We start from the raw sequence: 27,579 nt of genomic DNA on the forward strand, positions 1-27,579 counted from the left end.
ACTTCAAGTGTGTAGGTGCATACATGTAAATGTACTGTACAGACTCAATATATAACAGTCTAAGCTAGAGAGATTACATTAATGCTAGTGGATTCACATGTATCTTGCACTCTAATTGATAAGGTCTTGTAAGAGTGATACTACATCAGTAAGTGTTCCTAACGAGGAGGCATACTTCTTATTGGACTACATCAAATTAGGAGGAAGTTATGGACTTCTGACACTTTCATTCATATTTCAGCTACTATGTTATAAAGTTAGAATATACGGGACTTACCAGAAAAATCCCTGCTCCATTGCTTGTACCTCTCTTTTCTATCACCTCTTCCAATAGTTTCCCTCCAGGAAAGCTTTGGGGCAGGCGATCAGTCAAGAAAGGAAGGGAAAAAAGAGCCCAGTCCTCTGCCTCTCCTCTGAATATATAGGTCCCACTCTTTACCCTTTTACCATACTCCCATTGGCCAGGAGCTCGTTCTAGTGGGGGACTGAATTTCCAGGGACTGGTATTTGGGGATGAAAGTACAGTGAAAAAAGGAGCTTCATCAATGGGAAAATTAATTCTATGTTCGCACGGGGTGAAAGTTCCTGACTTCTGGGCTCGGAAATCTGATTCTCCGCATAAGAAACTTTCTGACAACAATCGACTCCGCAGTTATAAGATTCAGATTACACTTAAAGTCTATTTTTAATTGTCATTACTCCTTCTCTAATGAAGATTATCTAATTCCTCTTTGTTTTTTTGCATAATCCATCTCCCTAAGTTGGTCAACAGCTGATCAGGTAACGATATCTTGCTGTGCAGTGACCCAACTATTAAAGGTGGGATAGGATTACAATTACTGCCTTTACTTGGTGTGGCGCCAGAGAGACAGGCTCTTGAGTGGGGGAAAGAAGAGGAACAGTGATAAACACGGCATTGAGTTTCGTACTACCTATAGTACAGTAGTGGGAAAAAGTATGGGGTGACTTCGGCAAAGCAAAAGCCTTCTAAGGCAGATGTAACATGAAAATTCAGCCATTTTCACATTATGATATGTACTTGGCCTTTATATAATCCACTTGTTTCTCCAACTAGGATTACTGTGATTGTATGTTTTGCATTTATCAAACAAATTAAGAATTCGGGTAGTTATTTGAGTGCCTTTCTTCACCAACCCAGCTTTCTTGGATCATATATGAAATAAAATATAACTGAATTAATTGGATACCAAAAACTTATATCGCAAGAAAAGAAAACGACCAAGTTATTAATAAAGAATGCTGTACCCTATATCATGATAGCAATCCAGAATTCTGGATTCTTGTGGCCATTATGGAGTGCTCCACTTGTTTACCAATAGTGACTACAAGGGACCAGGATGATAGAATTTTTATCCCTGTACAAACAAATAACTTAGTCTTTTTTTTTTTTTTGCTTGTTATTGGTTTGAAGTTCACAGTAACCACATTCATTAGAAACATGAAATACTGCCATTAAAATGTGTTGTTTCACACAAATTTACACCTGCTATACTTCTATATGGTGTCTCAGAAATATTGGTACAAACGTTTAGGAGAGGTAGGTAAAATCTAAAGGAATGTGAATCACATAGGAACCCATAACTGGAGACGTCACCGTAAGTCGGTACACGGCACTGTTCATCAGTTCGGGAGAGGGAAAATTTCTGGTTTACTCATTCAAGCAGCAGTAGTCGCCGCACGAAGAGCATGCATTGATATACGAACTGTGAGCTGGTAGACATGCACCTAGTGTATGGATTATCAGAGGGCCCACACTGTGTGCGCCCCATGCGGCACAACATCGCTTCGCAATAAATGTGTGGGCAGGTATGGTCGGTGACTGCTTAGTCGGCCCATACCTGTTACCATCCCGCATGAACTCCGCTAAATATCGGATCTTTCTTGAACAAGTTCTACCAGGGTTACTTGACAATGTTCCAGCAAATGTGAGATGCAACATTTGGTTTCAACATGACGGGCCGCCTGCCCATTATGGAAAGTGTGACCATTTGAACAGGCATTTTGGGCGTCGATGGATTGGCCGTGGTGGACCCGTTGCCTGGCCCCCATGCTCACCTGATTTATCGACCCTTGATTTATTTCTGTGGGGGCCCCCTCAAATCTCTCGTGTTTGAATCGCCTATGGAGACAGAAATGGATCTCGTGGCGAGACTCGTCTGCACTGCTGCTACTGTCAAAGAAACTCCAGGTGTGTTCGACCATGTCCGCCAATCCATGCTGCATCAGTGTCACGCATCCATCGCGTCTCATGGTGGAACCTTCGAGCAGCTGTTGAAACATCATGAAATGCATCCATCTCCTACTCCATTGTTAATATTATGTCAAATAAATGTTTGTCACTAATTACTGTCATGTGTCATTTCTTCTTCTTGTGCCTCTGCTACTACTTTCCCGTGACGTTTCCGGTTATGGGTTCCTATGCGATTCACATTCCTTTAGATGTTACCTACCTACCTACCTCCCCTAAACGTTTGTATCAATATTTTTGAGACACTCTGTATACATATTATTATTTTTTTTACTTCTTGGTTATTATATCCATGCTCATTATAATAGCATTCAATTGTGAAATGTTTCAATTTGATTAAATCTATTTGTTTCTCATAAAAATGGCTGTCTTTTAGGTTGATGACCAGATGAAAATACTCCAGCATTCGTGGAGCGAAATGTTGATCCTTGATCACATTCATCAGAGGCTACATAATAATTTGCCCAATGAAACAACACTGCCTAATGGTCAGAAGTTTGAACTTCTTACTCTGGCCTTGTTGGGAATGCCCTCCCTTTCTGATCAGTTTCATCGTCTCACAGCCAGATTACAAGAATTAAAATTTGACCATCTGGACTATACGTGTCTGAAATTTTTGCTGTTGCTCAATCCAGGTAAATTTAATAGTTTCATTTATTATAAACAATGACCAATTTCAAATGTTTTTTTATGTCAATACACCATGTACTTATCAAAAATAATTTAATACTCCACCCAGAAGTTTATAATTATTCAGTGCCGCTCTTGTATTCCTTATCATTAAGTTGATGGTAAATGCAATGGTTTGCAGCTTCTTTTGTTTTAGGCCAAAAACATAAAAAACAAAAGTAAGAGTGAGAGAGAGAGAGACTGTGCAGAACTGAGACCATTTTAAATCAACCATGTCAGTTAATTAGATGTTAAGGGAAAAGAACATCTCTGAAGCTCACTGGCCACCAAGTGTGGAACACATGAAAAATTAGCATAAAATTTAAGTACAGTAGGGCCTCGACTCACGATGACATTGACATCCGATATTCTCAGGAACTGATATACCATCCATACAACCTTTTATTTTAAGAACCGATGATATTTGCCGGTACCGATGGCTTTCTGATATAGCTGGAACAATACAAAGGGTACTAGGAAAGTTTTGCAATACAGCTTTGTTTATTTAATTTTTTCAAAGTAATTTCCTCTACATTCAATACACCTCTCCATCCTCCAAAACCAATCTTTAAACCAGTTCTGCCAAGTTTCACTAGGGAGTAAAGCACACTCGTTGTCCCAAGCCCGTAGAAGGTCCTCATCACTGGAAAACCGCCTCCCTTTTAGCTTCATTTTCACATGCGGGAACAGTGCAAAGTCGCAGGGAGCAAGGTCTGGACTGTAGGGAGGGTGCTCGAGAAGTTTCAGTCCTGTCGTGGTCAAATATTCGGTGCAGGCTTTGGCGCGGTGAGCTGCAGCATTATCGTGATGGAGGTACCAGGTGTCCATTCTTGACTTTGGCCGCAGGTTCTTCATAGATCCAATGACTTTAGGCAGGCATTGTTCAGTATACCACTTAGCTGTGACTGTCTTCTGCATGTCCAAAATGACACGTTCCACAATTCCAATCGATTTGAAAAATACAGCTATCATTTTCTTCTTTACAGATCGGGATTTTCTGACAATTACGGGTGTGTCGTCATCATCAAAGACCCAAACTTTGTTTTGAGCCTTGGTCGGCAGATCGTAATAGTACAGCCAAGTCTCGTCACCTGTCACGATGTTGTTCACATACCGAGATTGTCCCTTATCAAACTTTTTTAACATCTCCTGGCACCAAGTCACACGTCGTGTCATCTGCTCTTCAGTCAGTTGATGCGGCACCCAGAGAGAACAAAGTTTCTTCACGTGCAAATGATCTTGCAGAATCGAACGAATTGCTGGTGCATTTAGGCCCAAAGTATCCTCTATCTGTTGGTAGGTCACTCGCCTGTTTTCGTCAAGCATTTTCCTCACAGCAGTAACGTTTTCCTCCGTAACTGACGTTCGTGGCCTTCCCGGCCTCTCAGAATCCTCCAGAGTGAAATTTCCCCTTTGGAATTCTCTATACCACCTGAATATCGTTGTACGATGTGGACAATCATCATCTAGTGCAAGATGCATTTCTTCTAAGCACTGGTCTATGGTTAAACCACGCACGAAATTATACCGCAAAACTGTCCTTATCTCATTTCGTGACCACGATGCCATCGCAAGCACTTTACACTCTCACTACTAATGAATAACTGAGCCCATCGACTTGGCGCGGCGGCTACTATGCACGTATGAACATGTCTCAACATGCAGCAACAAGCAGCTTCCTGTGATTCATTGTTGCGTCATATTGCAAAACTTTCCTAGTACCCTTTGTACATGGGTGGAAATTTTTCAGACAAGTGGCACACGGAACATCACTCATACGATTGTTCTCAACAAATTAGTGTCTTTGTTATTGTTCAACAATGTTATCATTCAATGTGTGGCGGGTGGAACATCACTCATATGATTGTTTCAGATCTATGACGATCTGAAACTTCGAGCTCCATCAACCAGTGGCAGTGCTGTGTGCTTTGAAGAGTTTTAAAACCAGCAGAGGCTGGTTCGAGTGCTTAAAAAAAAAGGGTGATTATTAAAAGTGTTGAAAAGCATGGGGAGGCATCCAGTACTGATAATAATGCAGCTGAGATCTTTAAAATTGAATTCCAAAAGTAAGTTGATCGGAAGGGTTATCTTCCCCGGCAGGTTTTTAACATTTACGAAATCAGCCTCTTCTGGTAGCGAATGCCCAGGAATACGTACATCACTAAGCATGAGGCTAGTTTACCTGGGCATAAGCCTATGAAAGATAGACTCACTCTTCTGTTGGGTCCAATGCCTCTTGAGATTTTAAGCTGAAGCCTTTGCTTGTATATCACTCTAATACCCCCCCCCCCCATAGTATTTAAACAAAAAAAGTTGACAAGTAGTAGTAGTGGTGGTGGTGGCATGTGATGCAAGAAAGCAAGAGCTTATGCAGCATCTGCCAAAAAAAAAAAAAAAAAAAAATTTCACACAACCATTCCCTCTAAATGTTTGTCCAGTTCCTCTTTAAATTTATTTAACCTATCAACTCCCACAACAACAGATGGAAGTTTGTTCCAGCAATTAACCACCCGCTGGCTAAAGGCAAATTTCCGCACATCTATCCTACATCTTTCCTCAGTTTCAATTTATGTCCCCTTAGGTTCGTAATCTGAACAAGTGGAAGGATCCCATCTGAATTCAGCGTGCTCAACCCATTCAAGGCCTTATACACCTCAATCAGATCACCTCACAGGTGCCTCATCTCCAGCTGCTGCTGCAATTTGCAGAACTTAAGCCTCTCTTGGTAAGAGGATCCCTTCATTCCCCTCACCAATCTTGTTGCCCTTTTCTGTACACGCTCAAGCAAATCTACATCCTTCCTAAAATGAGGCCTCCAGACCTGTATGCAGTACTCAAGGCATGGCCTGACCATTGCCTTATACAGAGGGACAATCACCTCCTTTTCCCTGCTAGCAAAATTCCTGTATATCATTGACAAAACCCCATGACCTGCCCTGGCAGACTGTCTGCATTGCTCAGAAAACTTCATATCTCACTACACAATTACTCCCAGGTCTTTTTCATTTCCTACCACCTTAAGTGTAGTACCACACAGTTGGTACGTTTCTCTGGGGTTACTTCTACCCATATGCAGTACTTTGCATTTGTCAATGTTAAACTTCAGTTGCCACTTCTCAGCCCAACGGCCCAAATTGTCTAGATCCTGTTGCAGTAGCACGCTGCCATTACTGTCATTAACAACCCTGCCAACCTTTGTATCATCTGCAAACTTTGACACTAAGCCTGATATACCTTCATCAGTGTCATTGATAAATGTACAAAACAACAGTGGACCCAACACCGAACCCTGTAGGACTCCACTAATAACATTAGTCCACGAAGAGCAGCACCCATTGATTACTACCCTCTGTCTTCTCGCACTTAACCATCCTTTTATCCATTGTAGCAACTTACCCTTAATTCCATTCTGCTCCAATCTGTACAGTAGTCTTCCATGCGCAACAAGTGCAACAGTATCAAAAGCTTTCCTAAAATTCAAGTTTATGATATAAAAATTATTTTTTGCATCCAGTTCCTTTGTGACTACATCATTGTATCCAATCAAGTTGATCAGCCAAGACTTCCCCTTAACAAACCCATGCTGTGTTTGAACTATAACTGCAGTCTTGTCAAGATGATCCTGCAGTGCTTCTTTAACCAGTGCCTCCATTAATTTCCCCAGAACAGAAGTTAAACTAACAGGTCTCTAATAACTTGTGTGACCCTTTGATCCTCCTTTGTGAATTGCAGTCACCTTTGCATATCTCCAGACCATGGGGACCTCCCCTGAGTTCAAGAAGCTCTCATAATTATAGCTAAGGGTTTGCTTACTTCCTTTACTGCCTCCTTTAATATAACTAGATCGATCCCATCCACCCCAGGTGCCTTATGTTTATCTTTAACAATTTCTCCTCCACTCTGCTCTCAGTTATTACAAAATAATTTAGCTCCCTGCCAGAGTTAGATAAACTTCTGACATTCCCCTCTCTGAATAACTCCTCATGTGTGAATGTGGATTCAGAATACTCATTCAGTTAATAAAAGTGAACATGATGCTTTGTGAAAAACCTGTATATGACAGCAAACATCTAATATACATTATCAAAACCACTCCTAAATATATGTTTGTTCATGATATTGATCTTAAGTTTAGCGTATACAAAGATAAAGCATATATCATTCAAAAGGTGTCAACCAAGAACTGAGTTTATGATGTTTACCAAAATTTAATTAGTGTTTAAATAGAAAATTGAGTAATTGATGCATTTGTGTATATGACTAATTGACATTAAATCAGGATATTATAATCACAATTATAATAGTTAAACCAATAGTGTAATAGATAAAAGAGTTTCACCTGGCATAGTTCCCCTCCCTACCCAAATCTATTCTTCCACGATCCTTGTAATAGAAAAACTGAACACCATAATATAAACGGGAACTATAAATAAAAAAACATGGGAAGGAAATTTACCAATTTAATAAACTAGCAACCGAATGTTACACTTATGGCCTTTATAACCAACCGCTGTTGTGTTCTGTGATCCACTCTGGTGCTCTGTGATACTTGTGATTCACAAGTATCATAGACAAGCCAATCACAGAATCCAGCACATGTTCGAGTAAAGTACAATGCCTACTTTGCATATACGTTATAGAAGTACATATACTAAATGTGTAATCGTAATGCTAACCATTAACATTTATAACACACATATTCTCAAATATCTTTGAATTTAGTCAAACTTTCAAAAAATTATACTCAAATGAAATCATAATTCACTGTAGGGACTAAAATCCGTACCTTTAAAAATAAATAAACGAACAAAAAAAATAAAACAGTAATAAATAATAAAATAAAAGAAAACAAACTACTTATTTAACTCCCTTCTCTTGTAGCTACCTATTCAATTGACCTTTAAATCTCTGCAAGTTGTCAGCCTTAACCACCCATGGAGCTAACTTATTTCAGTAATCAATAACTCACTAGCTAAAAGAAAACTTCTTGCAGTGTAAACCTCTTCCCTTGTAATTTGAATTTATGTTCCCTAGTTCTGGAATCATAACAGTAAAAATTTGACCATTTCATTTTAGTGTTAACTCTAAGGTGCCTATTTACTAAACTCTGCAGATCACATATTCAAAGTCTTTCTTCACATGGACATCCCTTTGCTGATCTCACCAGGCACATTGCCTGTCTTTGGACCCTTTCAGGAACTTGATGTCTTTCTTTAGGTGCAGTCTTGAAATTGCATTGTACAGTTGCCTTACAGTATTGCCTCTACAAGCAAATGTATGAGAAATCATTGATCGTTCAGCTTTGTAAGAGAAAAACAAATTAAGACACAGGGCTGAAATTTTACACCTTTAGTACAGAGATATGTATGATGCTACACACAAAATATCATCGCTCTGCGATATGTGGAAGTAGGTGAGAGCATTTCTTTATTGAACCACCCTCGTATGTAGTAGAAAATCTTACTGAATACATTTTGTCAATTACTCAAGTTTTTCTATACCATTCAAGTAAAATTCTTTTGGCTTAGGGATCAGCCCTCTTTTCCCAGCTTCTTTAACTTCTTTATCACAGCCACATCTGTTGCCTCAGAAATATTATTTAAGCTTTGGAAAAAAGAGTCACTGAGGCCAAAACTGGACAGTAGGGAGGAAGCTGAAAAGCTTCAAATCCCAGTAGTGACATTCCTACCAATGTTACATAGCTGCAATGAGGTTGCAAATTGTTGCTGAAAAAAACATTGCTGTTGCATTGCCACACGTTATCTGATTTTACCTTTCTGATTTGTTTTTTTTAACCTTGCCAATGTATCAGTGTGCTGAACTGAATTTATTGTGGTCCCCTTTTCCAAAAATTTAGTGTTGATAATACCTGGAATTACAAGAAAACAAATAATGTCACTTTTCTGGCTGATGCTTGGACTTTGAATTATTTTGTATGTGAAATGTTTTATGGAGAAATTCCTTACTGTCTCTTGTTTTCTGGATTGTGGTGAATCCAGGATTCATTCATGGTCCAGTAGGTCCCACATTTTCATCAGTCACAAACTCATTAACTGCATATGTTCAAAGATGTTTTCAAGACTGTAACTTGTAAACAAACAACCACACAGAAAGTAATTTGCACAGTGCTAATTAGAAACTATTAGGCTATGTAGACAATAGTTTCAAGTTAGTACTATGCAAAGTAGTTTCTGTAGTTTTTTTGCAAACTAGTTTCTTAGTATAAACCATCACTCAGTATACAATAAAATGAGCTGGACATTTTTCAACAAGTCACAAGGACTAAAATATTAACATGACATCAGGTAGATGGCCATATTCAGTCATATGTGTGTAGTTGAACCATACACAATAAAGACACGAATTGTTAATTTGCAGATCCCGTGCTTCATCGTACTTTAGTAAGAAGACATTTATTCATTTACTAATTTATTCATTTTACAAAAAATGAATAAATTAGTAGTAGAAAATCTAAAAACTTTAAGCCGGACAGTCTGCAATCTTATATGCAGCTACCTCCCCTCCTGAAAAACCTTGCTGGAACTTGCTACTCCACCTAGTGCTGTGGTTATAAACTAAAGGCATTGCCTTTCAGTCCACCTTGTATGAACAAAGAATGTAATTTTGAAATGGGTTTATTATATTTCATAATGACATACATGGTTCTGCAATTGCATCATATGACATAGGCCTGACGTAGCCCAGTGGTCGGTCAGGAGCGAGAGTGCATAGCACGCGTTCCTTGAGTGGACCGGGGTTCAGGCCCGTGACTACTAAATACGATAAATATTTGTATTGACGATTTATTGTAAACTCTACTGACTTTGTTGTCGTGCCGGAGTATAAACAGAAAATTTATTTATTATTTCTTGCTATTGTTATTAATCATTCAGAAGAAACATTATGGAACATCATAGTGCATTCTGGCTTGATGGTAAATCTGTGTTTAAAACTTTTCTGTATAAAAGTTGGTAGATGTGAAGGTTTTTTTAATTCCAAATTTCCAGTATTTGTTTGTAGGCAGAAGTTGACTTTTAGTTGAAATAGCATCAAATAACAAAACACAAGTACTTTATTTTTGAGAACTTTGTCCAGTCACCTTATAGACTGAAGTGGTAGTGGGGAGGGGGAGGTATTTCCATATAAGGTTGCAAACTGTCCAGCTTAAAGGGTTTTGATTTTCTACTACTCATTTTGCCTTTTTACTATGGCATGATGAGGCATGGGATCTGCAAATGAAAGATTGCTGTCCTCATTGTATCTTTGATTGGATATGGCAATTTACTTGATGCCATGTCAGTATTATAGTTCTCGTGATTTCTTGAAAGGCATCCAGCCTAGTTTTATTGCATATTGAGTGATTGTTTATACTAAACCAGGTACAAGGTTGAAGCATTAGGTTTTCCTGTAAGTGGGCAGATTAACCTGTGGACTTCTTTCATAGTTCATATTCCATCAGTTCCATTATCAATTTTCTGAACTGGAATAGTGTCATTGTTGCATACTGCAGTCTCTTCATGACTCACTGCCTCATGCAAAGGATTTTCTCCCAGGAACTTGGGATTTTCCTTTCATGTACATGCAAACATGATATATTAATGCCCTGTGCTTAGCCTCCTCAGTGCTTACCATGAAACAGTTCAATTCACCGATTATGTTTGTAAATGATATAATTCATGTTTCATTTGAAAATACTGCACAAATATATTTTTCTCCTCACAGAAAAGTTAATAAACAACAAAAGCATGTTTTGGTTTTTGTACTAGAAATATCTTTTTTAGAATTATAATCATTTTATAATATTCAGCTTCAAATCTAATAGGATTGGAAATCCAACTAAATGTTCATTCTATTAATGTTAGATATTACTGCATTTAATCAAGTTTATTATTTCTATACAATAATTTTATTGTAATTTCTTTATCTTCACAATGTTATTGTTTGTTTATAAATGTTTTTAATTTTTTTAGAGGTACGTGGTCTAAATAATGTAAAACTGGTACACGAAGCCCATGAGCAAACACAGCAGACTCTTCTGGAGTATACTATCAACTGCTATCCACAAGTAACAGTAAGTTTCTATTATATCTGTATAAGTTTAGAGTTAAAAAATCTTATTCGATAAAGACGAGATGCTTTTATATCCATTTTTTGGTTCTCTTATAACTATGTACAGAATGATGCATTTCCACTACATACATTAAAATGAATATTAATATACTGTACATACATGCATGTATATTAATATTTATTTTAATTATACAAGGCATAGCAATAAAGTTCTTGGACTGGTGCTGTTTGCAGTCACGTTTGACAAGTTTGAAAATAAACAGAAGTGGCATGTTATAGTTCAAACTTCCTCCAACAGATAATGGTATGGAGATTGTTTAGTAGGATGACAGATTGCAAGTAACAGTCAATTTCATTGGTAGCATTAATGTTCTGTGTCACGATTTTGTATTGGAACATTGAATAAATATCAAAATTTGCTTTAAGCTGGGAAAATCTGCAACAGAAGTATATGGATTGTTAAAGACTGTTTATGGTGATGAAACGTTAAGTCATACCAGTGTGTTTGAATGGAGCAGTTCAAAGATGGACATAAGGATGTTTGTGATGACCCAAGAAGTGAGCAACTGTCAACCACTTTAAACAAGGACAGAATTGCAAAAGTTCAGGAAATTGTGGCAAGAGATCATCATTTGACCCTCAGAATGATAGCCAATGAGTTTGATATAAATATCTTGTTTATTGATATCACTGGGTGAGACCACGTATGGAAACGATTCATTAAATTCTGCATGAAGATTCAGGGAAAAAGGAAGGTTTGTGCAATTTTGTGCCACATAGCTTCATGGATGAGCAGAAGCAATAAAGAGTGTCATCATGTGAAGACTTCAACCAGACTTGTCAAGACAAGCGTAATTTCCTTGACTGTATTGTCACTGGTGATGAGTGTTTGTTGTTTTGGTATGACCCAGAGACAAAGCATCAGAGCATGCAGTGCACTTCAAAATCATCACCGAAGTACAAAAAGTTTCTCTTTAGAAGTTCGGGATCAAGATGGTGCTGATCATGTTTTTCAGTAAACAGTCATGTTTTCGATCATGTTTTTCAGTATGATCCACAAGGATTTTGTACCTGAAGGGGAGAGAGTCAATACTGCATTCTACACAGGCACTTCAAAGACTGTTGAAGTGCATTTCCTGGGTGAGACCACAATTTTGAATGGGCAGGAGCATTTGCACGAAAATGCTCCTGCCCATTCTGCACTTGTGAAGACGTTTGTGACAGAACATGGCACTGTACAGATCAACTATCCATCCTACTCTTCCAACCTAGCACCAGAGAACTTCCTCTTTCCCAAGGTGAAAACTGCCCTCAAAGGAAAGGGATTTCAGGATGTTGAGGACATCGAAGAAAAACATAACTGCCAAACTGAACATCATCTCTTGGATGCCTTTGCTGACTCTTTTCAGATACTTTTAGAATGGTGTAATTAACGCATTCAATCAGGTGGTGATTACTTTTAATAAAAATAAGACTATTTTTGGGATCCTTCACTTTATTTTCTTTTTATTGCACCATTCTGGGAACTTTATTGCCACACCTAATATTAATATTAATGAACTTCATTAATCTGGTGTTCCCAGGTTCCTAGCACATATTGGATTTTTTTTTTTTTTTTTTTTTTCAAGGTTATGCATACAGCTAAAGTATTCCTTAGTGACTCATTATTTTTATTAGATAATACAATAGCTGTGATTCATACAATCTCCACAGAACAATTGTTTCCAGCATTAGGCCAGAATGTTACCCCATACTGCCTGTTTGGTCCAGTAGGTAACATATCTCCTAAAAAATAAAGATGGAATGTTTGCCTAAAAAATAAGTTGAATGCTTGCCTAAGAAATAAAAGATTAGAATGCTGACTCCAGTATGGGTGTTGCAATTGTCCAATATTTTTTTAGTGTGAGGCATAAATAGTGTAATATGATTTCAGCAATTGAAACCCCTTAAAAACTAAACACAGTAAACTCAGAAAAATTCTTTAAAATCTGCAACATTTTCCAAAAAAAAAAAAATCAACATTTTGAAATCTGGAAACATTAAGAAAGCAATCCAGCACTAATATCAACGAGAGCCGTTGTTTTTAAGAATCAACGCAAAAAAAAAAAGAAAAAAAAGTGACATTTCTCTCTTTTTAAAATGCTTTCAGAACTATCTATACTGTTTTTATGACCAGTGAGATTTAAACTGCATAATAATGCAATGATCTCAATTCTCACAGCAGATCAAACTTGCCTTTGAACAAGTTGCCTTGGTATTGTACTACTTCCAGACAGATGGCTTCTTCAAAAGGTTAAATGGCCATTTGTTTAAATGATGAGATTTTTGTGAAAGCCTGTTTCAAGGTTAACTGTTCTCCCATTAGATTGCAGGTGGTCTCTAGTAACAACACCCATACAAACAGTTGTAAAGAAGTAATGTGTTGTGAGCAGCCATATGGTATATGAGATCAATATTCAAAGTTGTAGTATAGCTAAATCTATCTGCAAAAGCAATGCAATACCAGGGTAACTGGCAAAAATTACAAAGGCAAGTTTGTTCTTCCATGAGAATTAAGACCATTGCATTATCCTTTTGACGCCTCCGTAGCCAGGTGGGAAGGAGCAGCAGTGCGTAGCACATGCTTCTTGATTAGACTGGGGTTCGAGCCCGTCACCACCAAATATGGAGGATGCAGAAAGGTCAGGGAATGACTACCGCATATCCCGGAGCAATATGGCCTTAGTTGCTAATGCTCCTAAAAACCAAATAACAAACAAACAAACAGCATTATCCTTTAGTTTAAATTCTGCTACCCACAAAAACAGATAGGACAAGATGATCATTATAACTTTTGGCAGATGTAAATAAATTCATTTGTTTTTGCTTAATATTTATTGAAATGTTCTTTAAAACTGCTCAATCACTAAGTATACCTCTGTAAAATCTGTCACAAGTCTCCAGGAGCTTCAGAATTTAAACAGTTTACCATACGTACTACTGCATTATTAGTGCTGTATTTGAAAACTATTGAATGTTTTGCAAAATAATTTGATTTTTTTTTACATTACAAATGCATAGTAAGGACATGAAATAAGTAAAACAGAAAAAAATTGCTGTTTGAAAATTATTAATGGATAATAATAGTTTCTGTTATATTTAGTATTACTAAATATAATCAATACTATTGATTATATTTAGCAGACAAAGATTAATCATTAAATACTTTGTGCTTAATGATTACAGTCAAGATGTCAATGTCAGATTAAAGTCACATTAACTAAGATTAAGTCACATTAACTTAATTAATTAAGTCACATTAATTCAGATTAAAGTTACTAAATAAAAAGTATAATGTGTAGTAATTAAATTTCATACCATTTCATCAATATTCACTGCAGCATTGTTAAGTTATACTTCATTACACTTCATGAAAACAAATACTCAAAAATACTCAGTAAAAGGTATTAGAATGAAGAATATTATAAAGGTGGAAAAAGTGGCTTGGGGTGGGAGAGAATAGACTTAATAGAGCAAACAAGGCAAGTTACAGACTTCAACAATAGCTTGTAAGACTTGTTAAAAACAATTTAAATGTGTGAGGATACTTTAATATTTCATATATTATATTGGATGCTATCTGAAATAAGATTTTGTTGAGTAATTGATAATATTTTATGTACATCATTCTACCAAAATTTATGGGATACCTCTCTGATTGTACGAACTTGTCTGACTCTGAAATCTGCAAATGTTTGTGATAAGCAGATAGCTCAAAATTCATTTCAAATACGTATGCCAGACAATGAAATGAGTTAACAGAATTAACAGAGAGGAGAATAATAGGTAACATTGACTGGCGAAAATGTCAGTGCATGCTATTTGCTTAATAATAAAACATTCCCAAATTGACAACTGAATGTGCCAAAGAAGATGAAACTGAGAAAGAGAAATAACCAGGTAAGTGTAAATTACTGACTGAGGGAAGTCAATGTGCCTTGAGATGACTGGTTACCTCATCTTGGCATCAGACTTTTAGAGAATCAGCGTTTGGAGCTTCAAGTGGCTATGCGCAAAGCTTTAAGCATTTTCACATCATATAGAGAGCTGCATGTCATGAATTTTTGTGTAAGTGCTTCAGCCTTCAAGCTTTGATAATAGAGCTTACTGCCCACACTTTGAAAGATCAAAAACAAAAACAAATACTTTGATGGCAAAAAACAAAAACAAATTCTTTGATGGCAAAAAACATATGCATACATTTGATTGGCATGGTGCAGAGCATGCCAAACCTGTACTCTGAATCAATGGAAGTTAGTACTGCAAAACAACAACACACTATATGCTCCTATGTCATAATGGATGTGTTTGGCCATGGGAGGGGGGGGCCTCCAGTACCTAGGCCAGCAATTCTTTGGAGGGCCCCTGCCAAGACGTTAATATTACATTTTTAATTAATTACAATCAATTTTAATAATTAGCAAATAACTCTACAAACTTAAAATAATAACAGTATTTTTAATTTATTAATTTATTATATGTTGGAGTTTACTTGTTACTTAACCTTCACATTTACATGTGGATATGTGCAACATACATAAAGATGAGGAGGGGGAGCCTGTCATGCACTTTGCACTGCACCCACATTAGCTTTCAACTTCCCTGGGTATGCAAGGTATTTAGAGAAGGCTTACTACCTTAATGTGCTGTCCCAACTGTGAAACTGGGAAGCAGAAGACTTGTCATGGTCTTTGGGGTTTTCTCATAATATGACCATGTCCATAAGTTGCAGTATATGAAACCGTGAATGTGCATCATACATTGATATTCTGAAAGTACTCTATGTCCTACATTGTGGCAGGAGGTGCAACTGATATTTGGACAAGAAGCAAGTTTTCTACTCTTGGCCTGCTCAAAATGGAGTTTGGATCAGTTGCACCTCCTGCCACAATGTAGGACGTAGAGTACTTTCAGAATATCAATGTATTCACAATTGTTGTGAGCATTATTGTAAGAAGAAAACGAAACCTGAGATTTCGATACAAGCATGGGCAGATTGGGACATCAGGCAAAATTCCAGTGAGCCGGTGGCCAAAGGACTTGATTGTATATAAAATTACATTTGTACGTAACTTAATGGGCCAGTTGTGGATATTTTCCTGGTCAGTTTTATGCTCTCGGTCTGCCCCTGGATACAAGCCAGTTACAATATGAAATGCTGTATTCTTATCTTGAACAGCCTTAGCATATTTATCAGAAAACCAAGGTTTAGATAAAGGGGGAGGTGTAAAGGTGGAATAAAGGATTTCATCCCTACAGGAATAATTTCACTGATATGATCTGAGCAAATAATGAGATCAGAATATTTAAAAGATTAATCTAACAAAGGAATAGAAATCACAAGAATCATCTTATTTTGCATTCTCAATGCTGAATGACACGAACAACAAGAGACCATCACCAAGCTGTGATAAGATTAGAGGACCACTAATAGTGAGTGTACTGTGAAGGGTTATTGGTGAGAAAAAGATCAAGGGTGTTGAGTTGGAATTAGATTGTTTGGTATTGTGGCAGATAAATAAACAAATTGTAATGTCATTAATAATCACAAAAGCCTCAGCATCTCAGCCGGCTGGAGTTGTGAAAATTAAAATCACTAAGTAAAATTACCTGTTAGGAAAGTTAGACTGGATAAAACTGAGTTTTAAAGAAATGAAGTTAAAAAAAAAGTTCTGATTGATTTGTAGAGTTGAAAGAAAGGTAGAGGCAGTAGATGAATTTGATAGAATGAAATGTTAAGCCAGGGGGTGATCAGAAGTGAATGGGATTTTAAGAGTTTTAAGGATATACTTACCAGAATATACCCAGTTCCTTGACATAACATGGCCTCAGCAGTGCCTCCCACATATACACCATTCAGACTCCCTCCATATAGTCACTAGCCGGCACAGTAGAAGAACTGAGGTTATACACTAGCTGATCTTGTATGCTTTGTAGGTGAGTTTCCAGTACGTTTGGTCTGGTAGACTTTTAGCAGCCAGCCTGCAAAATCTATTTTAAAGCTGTACCTTTAAAATGTAAGAAACATTTGATCTTGCCATGATGCCCATCATAACTTATACCGCAAGATAGAAGAGATGGGAGGGAGGGGGGGGGGTTGCCAGAGCTTTGCTTAGGAGACTAATCAAGAGTTTCACCACTTTAAGTCACCAATAAGCAAAATGATGATACTGCACCAGGTCATGAGACTAATTTAGCACTTAATATTGCCTGGTGGCATTGGGGGGGGGGGGGGCTCAACCATTCCTCTGTGTGATGCAGATACTACACCTTGATCCCTGCTTATATTGGTTCTTGTCTGGGTGGTTACACCATTATACAGCATTTCTGATTTTGCACATAGGGTGAACAGTCAAAAATTATGAGACTTGCCATCATGAAGGTGCAAGCAGAGAATTTTGTTGTTGCAGAACTACTAGACTTTGCCAAAATTTGGTCAACTTTACTTACAAATGGGACCTGAATATCATTTCTATCTGCTCTTTTGAACTCCCAGGTGATATTGCACCAGAGGCCTTAGCTGTTATATTTGTGACAAGCCTCAGAGATCAGGTTACTTGAGCAAGTGTGTTTATATTGTTATATCCCAGAGGTAGCCAAAATTAATAACCCTCAGAGCCACACAAGATTAACTATAATAAAATGATGGGGAAAAATACAGCCAAAAAATTGTTGAATTGTAGAAAAAGGTGTTGAAAAAGGTGTTAATCATTATTATGATTAATTTCATATCTTAGGGTCTGTTTAAAAAGTAGGTTAATAGATGTGATGAAACTGTGCCATTTTGTTCTTAATAGCAAAATGGCACATGAATAAAGGCACAAAATTTTTGGTATTTTTATAAATGAAAACAAAACTGTCAGTTTAGTTTTCTACCAATAAAAGTTAGAAGCTGCACATATTTCATAAAAAATCATTAGATATTTACTGTTAACTGTGAGATTTCTATACATATATATATACATAATTTCTTGTTAATCAAGGTATTATCATTTTGAGATATGAAACTCCCCGATTAACGTAAGGGTTGCGTTCTGCGGAATTCTACGCAAGTCGGAATTTCCCCCATGCTTGTACAGCACTCGCAACTGTACCCACTGAATTGATTGAATCAAAAAATAAATGTTCGATGAACACATGAATAGAATTATTTATTGTATTTATTCAATTTTTTATCTCGTGCAGGAAAAATTACAAAAGCATGCAATTTAAAAAAATTTTTAAATTATAAAATTACAAAAAAAAGAAAGGAGACAGACATAATGGAGTAAGTTTTATCTCTTGAGCATCGTTGCCAGAATCGACGTCTTCAGCTGATAAGTACGACACTGTGGAGGTTGAGGGCTGTGGAGATTTAAAAAGGATTGGCTGCTCAACCTTACGAAGGAACATATTAATGGATGACTGTGCGGTGGTTTTTTTCTTTTCATTATAATTTTTTTGTAGCAAGCATATCATTCACCCCACTGTTAACTTTTAAGAATCATTCACTGTCAGGATCCATCATCTTAAACCTCCTCCATGTCTTTGGCAACAACCTCCAACTGAAGTAGCTCTGCAACCTTTACAATCTTATCTGTAACCTCTTCATATGATTTGTCTTTTTCAAATTATTTGAAGCCTTTTACATGCCGTGAGCATATTTTCTTCCATGCACCATTTAAACAACTTTTAGTGATTTCCGCCCAGGCCTTATTAACATTTAAGATGGTGTGGTAAATATTATAAGATATTCAAAAGTCTCTTCTTCTTCTTCTTCTTTAATGCTGCCAAATGGCATTTGCGACTTCGTTTTGATATTGTTCTCTGTCTAGCGCTGCGTGTAGAATTTGTGCTGTTGTCATGTGAAGCCAGGTGTTGATGTTATCTAGCCATGCCATTTTCGGTCTGCCTGGGCGTTTCTTGCCTTCGATCTTTCCCTCCAGGATGAGTGGTAGTAGGTGATATTTTTGTTGGTTCCTAGCGATGTGACCTAGGTATTTGCATTTCCTGCTGATGATGGTTTTGAGCAGGTCCCGTTCCGTGTGCATGTCCTGCAGGACCTGTGCGTTGGTTATCTTGGCTGTCCACGGAATTTTCAGCATTCTTCGGTAGAGCCACATTTCGAAGGCCTGGAGCTTTTTTGTAGTGGCTGATGTTAGAGTCCAGGTTTCTACACCGTAGAGCAGTATTGGCCAGATGTAGCATTTCAATGTGCGTAATTTGAGCACGATGTTCAAGCTTCTGTCGGTGAGGAGGGTTCTCCATTTGGTGAATGCCTGCCTGGCTTGTTCAATTCTGCTTTTGATTTCGGCGTCATGGTTCAGCTGGTCATCAATGAGTACTCCGAGATACTTGAAGCGGTGTATTTGCTCTAATTTTTCGTTGTTTAGTTTGATCGTGATTTTGCTTGCAGTCCTGCTGACCTTCATCACCTTTGTTTTCTTTTTGTTGATTCGTAGCCCCCATGCTTGGCTTTCTATGTCCACTTCGTTCAAGATGGTCTGTAAATCTTGTTCTGAATCCGCTATTAGTGCTGTGTCATCGGCATATCTTAAGTTATTGATGTAGTGTCCGTTAACTTTTATGCCGATGTTCTTGTCAGCCAGTGTTTGGTCGAAGATCATTTCCGAATAGATGTTAAAAAGAATGGAAGATAATGGACAGCCTTGCCGGACGCCTTTTTTTATTGGAATTGGGTCTGTCAGATCGTTGTCATAGCGAAGCCGGGCTGTTTGATTCCAGTAGAGAGTTGTAATAAAGTTGATATCATTGTTTTCAAGCCCAAGTTTTCTCAGTCGGTCAATTAGGCGGTCGTGGTCTACTGAATCGAAGGCTTTCTCGTAGTCAATAAAACATATATACACGTCTTTTTGATGTTCATAGCACCTTTGTAGCAATATTTGTAAACAGAAAATTGCTTCTCTGGTGCCTAGTCCCCTGCAGAATCCGAACTGTGTGTTTCCTAGTGCACTTTCGCACTTACATCTTATCCTTTGCTGAATCACCTTGAGGAAGACTTTTAGCACCTGGCTCATTAGACTGATCAGCCTGAAGTCTTCTCATTTCCGGCTGGTAGCCTTTTTTGGTAGGGCCACAAAGATGGATTGGAGCCATTCGGATGGAATGTCGTTGTTGTTGTAGATTTGATTGAACCATTTCGTTAGTTGTTGGATGTTGCTGTAGTCTAGTTGTTTCAGCAGTTCCACATGAATCTGATCAGGTCCACAGGCCTTGCCTGGCTTTGTTATTCGGATGGCATGTTCCACTTCAGATGTTAATATGTGGAGATTGTCTTCCTGTGTTTGTTGTTGCATTTCTGCCGGTTTCCTGTTGGTGCCGAACAGATTGTATATATAGCTCTTCCAGGTGTCGAGTTTGGCTTGTTTGCTTAGTATAGGTTGATTGTTGTCCGTATATAAACATGGGATAGGAGCCGGTTTGTAGATGTTTCCAGCTTCTTTAAGCTTCTTGTGCAGGTTATAGTTGTCATTTTTCTTGATTAGGTCTTCGATTTCTGCACACTGATCTTCCATCCATTTTTCCTTCGCCTTCCGGATTTCCTGTTTGATCTTTTGTTGTATTTCTTTGTATTTTTCCCGGTTGTTGTTGCTTTTGAATATTCTCCGTTCATCCATTAGGTCTAGTATGTGCTGGGTCATCCACCGTTGTTTCTTTTTCGACGTCTGATGTCCTAGCAGGGTTTCTGCTGTTTCATTGATGCACTGTTTGAGTGAACGCCCGAATGCTTGCACGTCTGTTGTTACTGCTTCGATCGATCGGATTGTAGTGTTGAGATGAAGCTGTACTTGTCGTCTGTTGGCGGTGTTCTTCAGTTTCTCCAGGTCGATTCTTTTTGTTGTGCTTGTGCGTTTGACTGCTCGTAATTTGAGACGTAGTGTTGCTATTACTGGGTTATGGTCTGATGATATGTCAGCTCCGGGGTAAGTTTTTGCCTTGAGGACACTTGACTTATATCTGATGTTGATTAAGATGTAGTCAATTTGGTTCCTGACGATATTGTTGTCAGAGTCTTGTGGTGAGGTCCAGGTGTATAGTCGTCGAGGTGGTAGTTTGAACCAAGTGTTGGCAATGCTAAATTTTTCTTCTTGGCAGAACTGGACGAGTCTGTCGCCTCGTTCATTCCGTGTCCCCAAGCCATGTTCTCCGACTATGTTTTGTAGCTTTCCTTGACCGATTTTGGCATTAAAGTCACCGAGGATGACCGTCATGTCGTGCTTCTTCAGCGACTTTAAAGTGTTGCTTAGCTTGTCGTAGAACAATTCAATTTCTTGATCGTCTTTGTCCGCTGTTGGTGCGTAGACCTGGAGCACATTCAGATTGATCTTGTTGCCTGCTAGCTGTAGTAGTGCGATTCGTTCCGATATTGGGGTGAAACTGGTGACTTTGTTGGCCAGTTGTTTGTGGACAACGAAAGCGACGCCGTACGTCTGCTTGGTGTTCTCTTCTCCTCCGGAACAGAAGACGTGGTGGTCGTTTGATATAAACTTCTTTGTTCCAGGCCATTTGGTTTCACTTAGCCCAAGTATGTTGATGTTAATGCGTTCCATTTCTTGTAAAGCATTGGCTAGTTTTCCTGGTTGTAGTAGGCTTCTAACGTTCCATGTAGCTAGTTTCAGAAAATTCTTCGACGCAAGCTCGGAGATTCTTAGCACCCCTGTCCCATTCAAGGGACGCCGAGACTCGGGGCCGTGGTTTATTTTGCTTGCTATCATTGAAGTTTTCAAGGGAAGGATAATCCAAGTAGTTTCCCGTTGCTTTCTTGGATCACAATTTAGTTGAAAAGGTCGTGTGTGGACCTTTTGAAACGGGTTTCGTCTGACGTCTCCACTGAAACCTTTCCGTCATGGAAGGCCCTTCTGGGAGCATATATCTTTCGGTGCTTTACTAGTTTAACAAATTAAACTACTAAACCTGCCGCAGCCATATAAATGGAGTAGCTCTTATTCAGTGATGAAGCTGCCTCGTGATGTTATAATTTTACGCAATTTATGCCGAATTTCTAGTCACCACTGACCAAGCAGGTGGCACTGCTGTAGTTTTATCTCCTGGAAACATCCAAATGGCTGACTCGGTGAAATTACTGTGACCTTGAAAATACCAATAATGTATAACTCAGCAAAACGTGAGTATTTTTAAATACAATTTGGTATCCTGAAAACTTCTACATCAAAGCTATCATGTAGCACAACTATTCTACTAAGAATTCCCAGTGACTGATTATAGTTCCTTAAAAATTTAATGACCTTGAAATTTCCTATGTCCGAACATAACAATGATAACCATTTTAAAAAGTTCAGTCCGAAAAATAAAACCACGTTTAAGTCTCAAATCTTAACCTATCACTCACCCACACTTATTTTATCTAAAATATAACTTCTTTTTGAGCAACACTCCCGAAAACCTTCTTTATTTATTAATTTTTTAAGAGCGCACTAATTTAGCTAGCATACAGCTGGTGCCACCAGCGCCAAAAAGTCTCTTAATGTAAAATTTTTCTCACTGTCTACTGCAGACAATGCCTGAGCAAATGTTGTGCGTAAATAGTATGCTTTTAAATTTGAAATTACACCCTGATTCATAGGTCGGATGAGTGAAGTTGTGTTTGGCGGTAGAAATATGACTCTCACATTTGAATTGAAATCATCTAGATGTGTAGGATGTCCAGGAGCATTATCTAATAGAAGCAAAATATTGAAAGGAACGTCATTGTCTTTACAATATTTTTCACCTTGGGAATGAAACAGCATTTAAACCAATCCTCAAAGAGAGATATTGTTATCCATGCTCTCTGGTTCAATTGGAAATGCATGGGTAGGGTGGCTTTATTGATGCTCTTAAATGCACGAGGATTTCCAGAATGGTACACAAGCAGTGGTTTTAATCTGTATTTGTTTGTTTTAATAGAAGCAAAATATTGAAAGCAACGTCGTTGTCTTTACAATGTTTTACAACCTCGTGAATGAAACAGCATTTAAACCAATCCTCAAAGAGAGATATTGTTATCCATGCTCTCTGGTTCAATTGGAAAGGCATGGGTTAGGGTGGCTTTATTGATGCCCTTAAATGCACGAGGACTTCCAGAATGGTACCAAGCAGTGGTTTTAATCTGTAATCTCCCACTACATTAGCCCCAAGCAAGAGCGTGGCCCTATCTTTTGAAACCTTGAAACCTGACATGGTCTTTTCCTCTTTGGCAATGTATGTTCGATCCTGCATTTATTTCCAATACAGAGCAGTCTCATCGATGTTAAAAATTTGCTGCATTGAATAGCAGCCTTCATCAATAATTTTTTCCAACACATTACAAAATTTCTATGCAGCTTCAGAATCGGCTCTGGTGACTTCACCGCATACTTTAATGTTTTGGAAACCAGCGCAATGCTTGAACCTATTAAACCACCCGTTGCTTGCCACGAACTTGGCTTGGGGTTCGCCATACTTATCCTTAATATCTTCATAAATACTTCTTGCTTTTGCTTGAATGGCTTTTGGACTCAGGGTCACTTGCTTCTGAATCTGATTTTCCATCCATATTATTAATAGCTGTTCCATCTTCGATATAGCACCTAAACACTGTTTTGTGATCACTGTTGATCTTAAGTACGTTGATCCTTTGACATGTTCTTTTATACGCACACTCTCCCTTAAAATAGTATTCACTGTTGAAGCAGCGAATCCTAATTCCGTGCAATAGATGACAAACTTTGTCCTGCTTTTTACTTCTTAATTAATCATATTCATTTCTAAATAAATCTTGTTTCTTTTCTTAGCACTGCCAGCACTTGCGCTTTCCATTGGTCTGTTTCCCTTCATCATTGTAATACATAAATAGGAATGAAGAGAAGTGTCTGAAAATTTGTTTTTTTATATGATTGAAGATTTCAGTGAAGAGGAACTCATTTCACCATAATAACATAATGTAAAAACCCACAGAATTGCAGTTATTGGTATTATTGCAAATACAATAAGCTCGAGTTTACTACCCGTTTATAATAGATTGCGCTAACAGAAAAGACAAATAAACCGAAAAGTGCAAATTGTTTTTATTGTTTTTTGGTCGTGACCTCTTTGTTTTTTATGGTAGTTGTTGGTGCATCGGCTTCTGTGGCCATAGTGCACCTCCCAAGTTTTTGCAGTACTTTGATCCAAGCCCGAGGCGGGATTCGAACCCGTGACCTTTGGGTTGCCAGGGAGGCACTTTACTCACCTGGCTAGCCCGGTCAGCTCGTGACCTCTAGAAACGTGCTTTAGGAAAATATCACAAAGGCATTCAAAATTGATTCTTATGACGCGAACGTGTGATAACGATGAAAGGGTAGTGCAATTTCCATTATAAATATGTCCTTTTAGAGAGATAAATAGCTTAGTAATATAGCAAAAGTTTCAACTTCCAAGGACTTGGAATGAATTACCAAAAAAAAAAAAAATGATATTTTCACAATAATGATATTTTCACAATACCTCCATTTATCCCTACAGATGGAAAATATGTTTCCATGTATTTTTCAGTTTGCACCATCCAGCAAAAACTTACATAAAGTCGAATTTGCGTAAGTCAAGTATTACGTAAGTCAGGATGTTCCTGTATATTGTATGTACATTGATGTGACTAAACAGTTTAACTTCATATTTTAGAATTTTGTTCTTGTGGCTAACACTGACTGTTAAGACTGACACTCATGCAACCAGTCCCCTCCCGATCTCCGCAGATGCTAGATAGCTGAACTTTACTGTATTTGAATTTTGCCAGTAGGTTTGTGCAGAATATGGCTATAATTTAACAGTAGTAGAATAAGAGAATTATTCTATCATGAATAACATTCTGCTATTCTACCATCCTGCTACTGTTAAATTATAATTATATTCTTTTCTTATTATTTCTAATAAGATGTTGTCCACTTTCTTATTTATGGTTTATATATATATTTTTTTTATTTCCAGGAAAAATTTCACCATTTGTTACAACAGATACCTGAATTAAGGGTAATTAGTAATCGTGGAGAAGATTTCCTTTATTTCAAGCACATTAATGGCAATGCACCAAGTCAAACATTACTGATGGAAATGTTGCATGCCAAGCGAAAATGACGTGTGTGTTTTATAGTAGCACGAAATGCTGTGGATCGTACAAAGGTCAAAGTGCAGAAGCATGTTGCCAGTCCCTCTTTCTCTCTCTCTCTCTCTCGGCAGAGAACACTAACCATTCTACACTGCCGCCAACCTCTCCGTCTCTGAGTTGTTCCACAAGCTGGCAGCACTCGCCATGCACCATAAACTGATCATAATGAATGAAATTATTGCCTTGAGTATCATCTCATGTGACACAAGTGGAAGTGTTTTCACTAAAGCTTCAGAAGAAAAAGCTTTTAAAAAAAAAACATGTTACAAACCACAAGAAAATGTGTTTTCATGATTGTGTTATTATGCTGATAAGCCAGCAAATCGTTTTCTATGACGTATAGTGTTGATGTGGAATGCCCATTGTTTGCAGTTGCTGTACAGAAAATATTAAATTTAACATTTTTTATCTTAAGGGTCATGCACAGATTACTAAAAAAAATGTTAATTAGATGGGATCTCATAAAAGTCTATGAGCTTATGAACTGTAAAAATGAAATGGAGAGGTCTTTAAAACACACCAAACGCACAAGATACAGATAGGGTATGGTTTATCGTGAATATATGGAATTAATATGGCATTAGAAAAAATACTGTTTCTTATGAGAGCAGTGTGAGAATAAAGGAAAGTGTTAGTGAACAGGTGATTATTGTACTCTGCTCTGGTTATAGCATACTGTTTGGAATTTTAATTTAAAAATTTAACCTGCTGTATGTAATTTGTGAATGACCCCTGTCTTAGCACCTAAGAGCAGTGTAGCGGGTATTATATTAGTTTTGTACATGTCCTGTATATTGTGGAAAGAGATATATTTAGGAGGAATTAAAACTTGACTTTAAATGCACAATATTGCACAGTTACAGTAGATTAGTAGGCCTGATGCTCTGGTCAGTTGCCTCACATGACTCAGGGAATTATGGGAATGATGGTATGTCACGTGAGTACATACATACTACTTGCAAACTGGCCAGTGTATTTTAGCCTTATGGTCAGTTCGCTTATTTTTGTGAAAAATGTCAGCAGGAGCTGGAATGAACTTTGTACTTTAATGAATGTGCTTTCTCTTTTCCTGTTGTAACCTGGTCTGAAAAACATTGCAGTGCAAACACTACTTAAAAAAAAACTGATGATGGGGTGGTATGTATAAAAAATTTAAAGCCTTTACATATATAAAATGCTTTTGAAACAGTATAAGTTTAGCCTTGTTTAGAGTTTGAATTTCTGAGAATGAACCAAATCTGGGATATTTTAAATATATATAGCTGAAAAGTTAACATTAATCTCAATGTTAACTTTTTTAGTGTTTAAGTAGAAAATAATTTTAAATTATCTCAAGAGCTGCTGTTTGGATATTTCATTTGGAAAATCCCCTGTTATGTAAAATGATTTCCTCTTAGCAGTAATGAAATGGATTTATAGAAATGCCCCGAGGCTTTTACATTATAAAGTATCAAGCAGTAGTGCATCATATTGCATTATGTTTCAATATTAAGTTTGAGTTTTAGTTTCATAACTAGAGTAAAACACACACAAAAGTAAAAATTATATTTCAAGTTCTCGAAATTTCAAAATATCAGAAAATTATTTTATAAAAACAAAAACAACAAAAGAATATTGCTATAAATGTACAATAAATATATTTTCAAAATGTAGTTAAATGTGAATTACTACAGCATTGAAGAAAATGTTATTTTATATTCTGTCTTAAATTATAACCATTATGTTATTTTAATTTATGCTACCATAACAACAATTATAGTAACTGAAGTTTTTGGAAGGAAAAAAAAAGTTAATGTAGTCGCTGTTAGTGACAGGTATTTATGGGAAACACCATGGAACATTTTACTTCTGTGTCAGAATATTTACTTTACAGGTGGTTAACTTATTTTTCACCTTATATTCCTTTAACTCATATTTTAAAGTCAAAAACACAATCACCATGGAATTTGTAGTTACCATTACCTCTTTTAGGATTGTATTACTAAATTACATATACTTTCTTCTTAACATAATATTGTAGGGTTTATAGACAGTATATCACCTGCAAAGTATATAATGTGCTTTTCACCACACATGTAAGCATTTCATATAAAAACATATCTTAGTGTTAATTAAACTGTGCTCTCCCCCAACCCTTATGCTTCCTACTTTTATCTAATAGTGTTCCCTTTTGTCATAAAATTTTTTTATTTCTTAGAATTTTATATAAGGTGCTGCCTAACTGCACTTCATAAAAAGATAACGTCATGGGTATCCAAATTATGAAAAATAAATTTGAAACTGGTAGCCATAGATAACATTCTACATTCCATCGATATCCAGAGACCAAGTTCTGGTAATTGGCCTTGGAAAATGTGCAGTTATTTTTGGTATACCTTGAAAGAATGCATTTGTTTTGTCAGTGTATATA

General features: G+C 37.3%; 1 protein-coding gene across 1 annotated transcript in view; it reads left to right on the top strand.

The window, feature by feature from the left end:
• The window catches only part of LOC150089463 (nuclear hormone receptor FTZ-F1-like), a 519,322-nt gene extending 493,025 nt beyond the window's left edge, over nt 1-26,297 (top strand). Inside the window, exons 4-6 of the mRNA XM_090389506.1 lie at nt 2,646-2,904; nt 10,909-11,009; nt 24,992-26,297. Of these exons, the coding sequence (XP_090245632.1) occupies nt 2,646-2,904; nt 10,909-11,009; nt 24,992-25,138 (507 nt within the window). The 3' untranslated portion in view covers nt 25,139-26,297. The remainder of the gene's footprint in view (nt 1-2,645; nt 2,905-10,908; nt 11,010-24,991) is intronic.
• The last annotated feature ends 1,282 nt before the right edge of the window (nt 26,298-27,579 follow it).

Source organism: Mastigoproctus giganteus, chromosome 2, assembly GCF_048544385.1.
Source record: "Mastigoproctus giganteus isolate SK-2022 chromosome 2, ASM4854438v1, whole genome shotgun sequence".
In the NCBI taxonomy this organism is placed as follows: Eukaryota; Metazoa; Arthropoda; class Arachnida; order Uropygi; family Thelyphonidae; genus Mastigoproctus; species Mastigoproctus giganteus.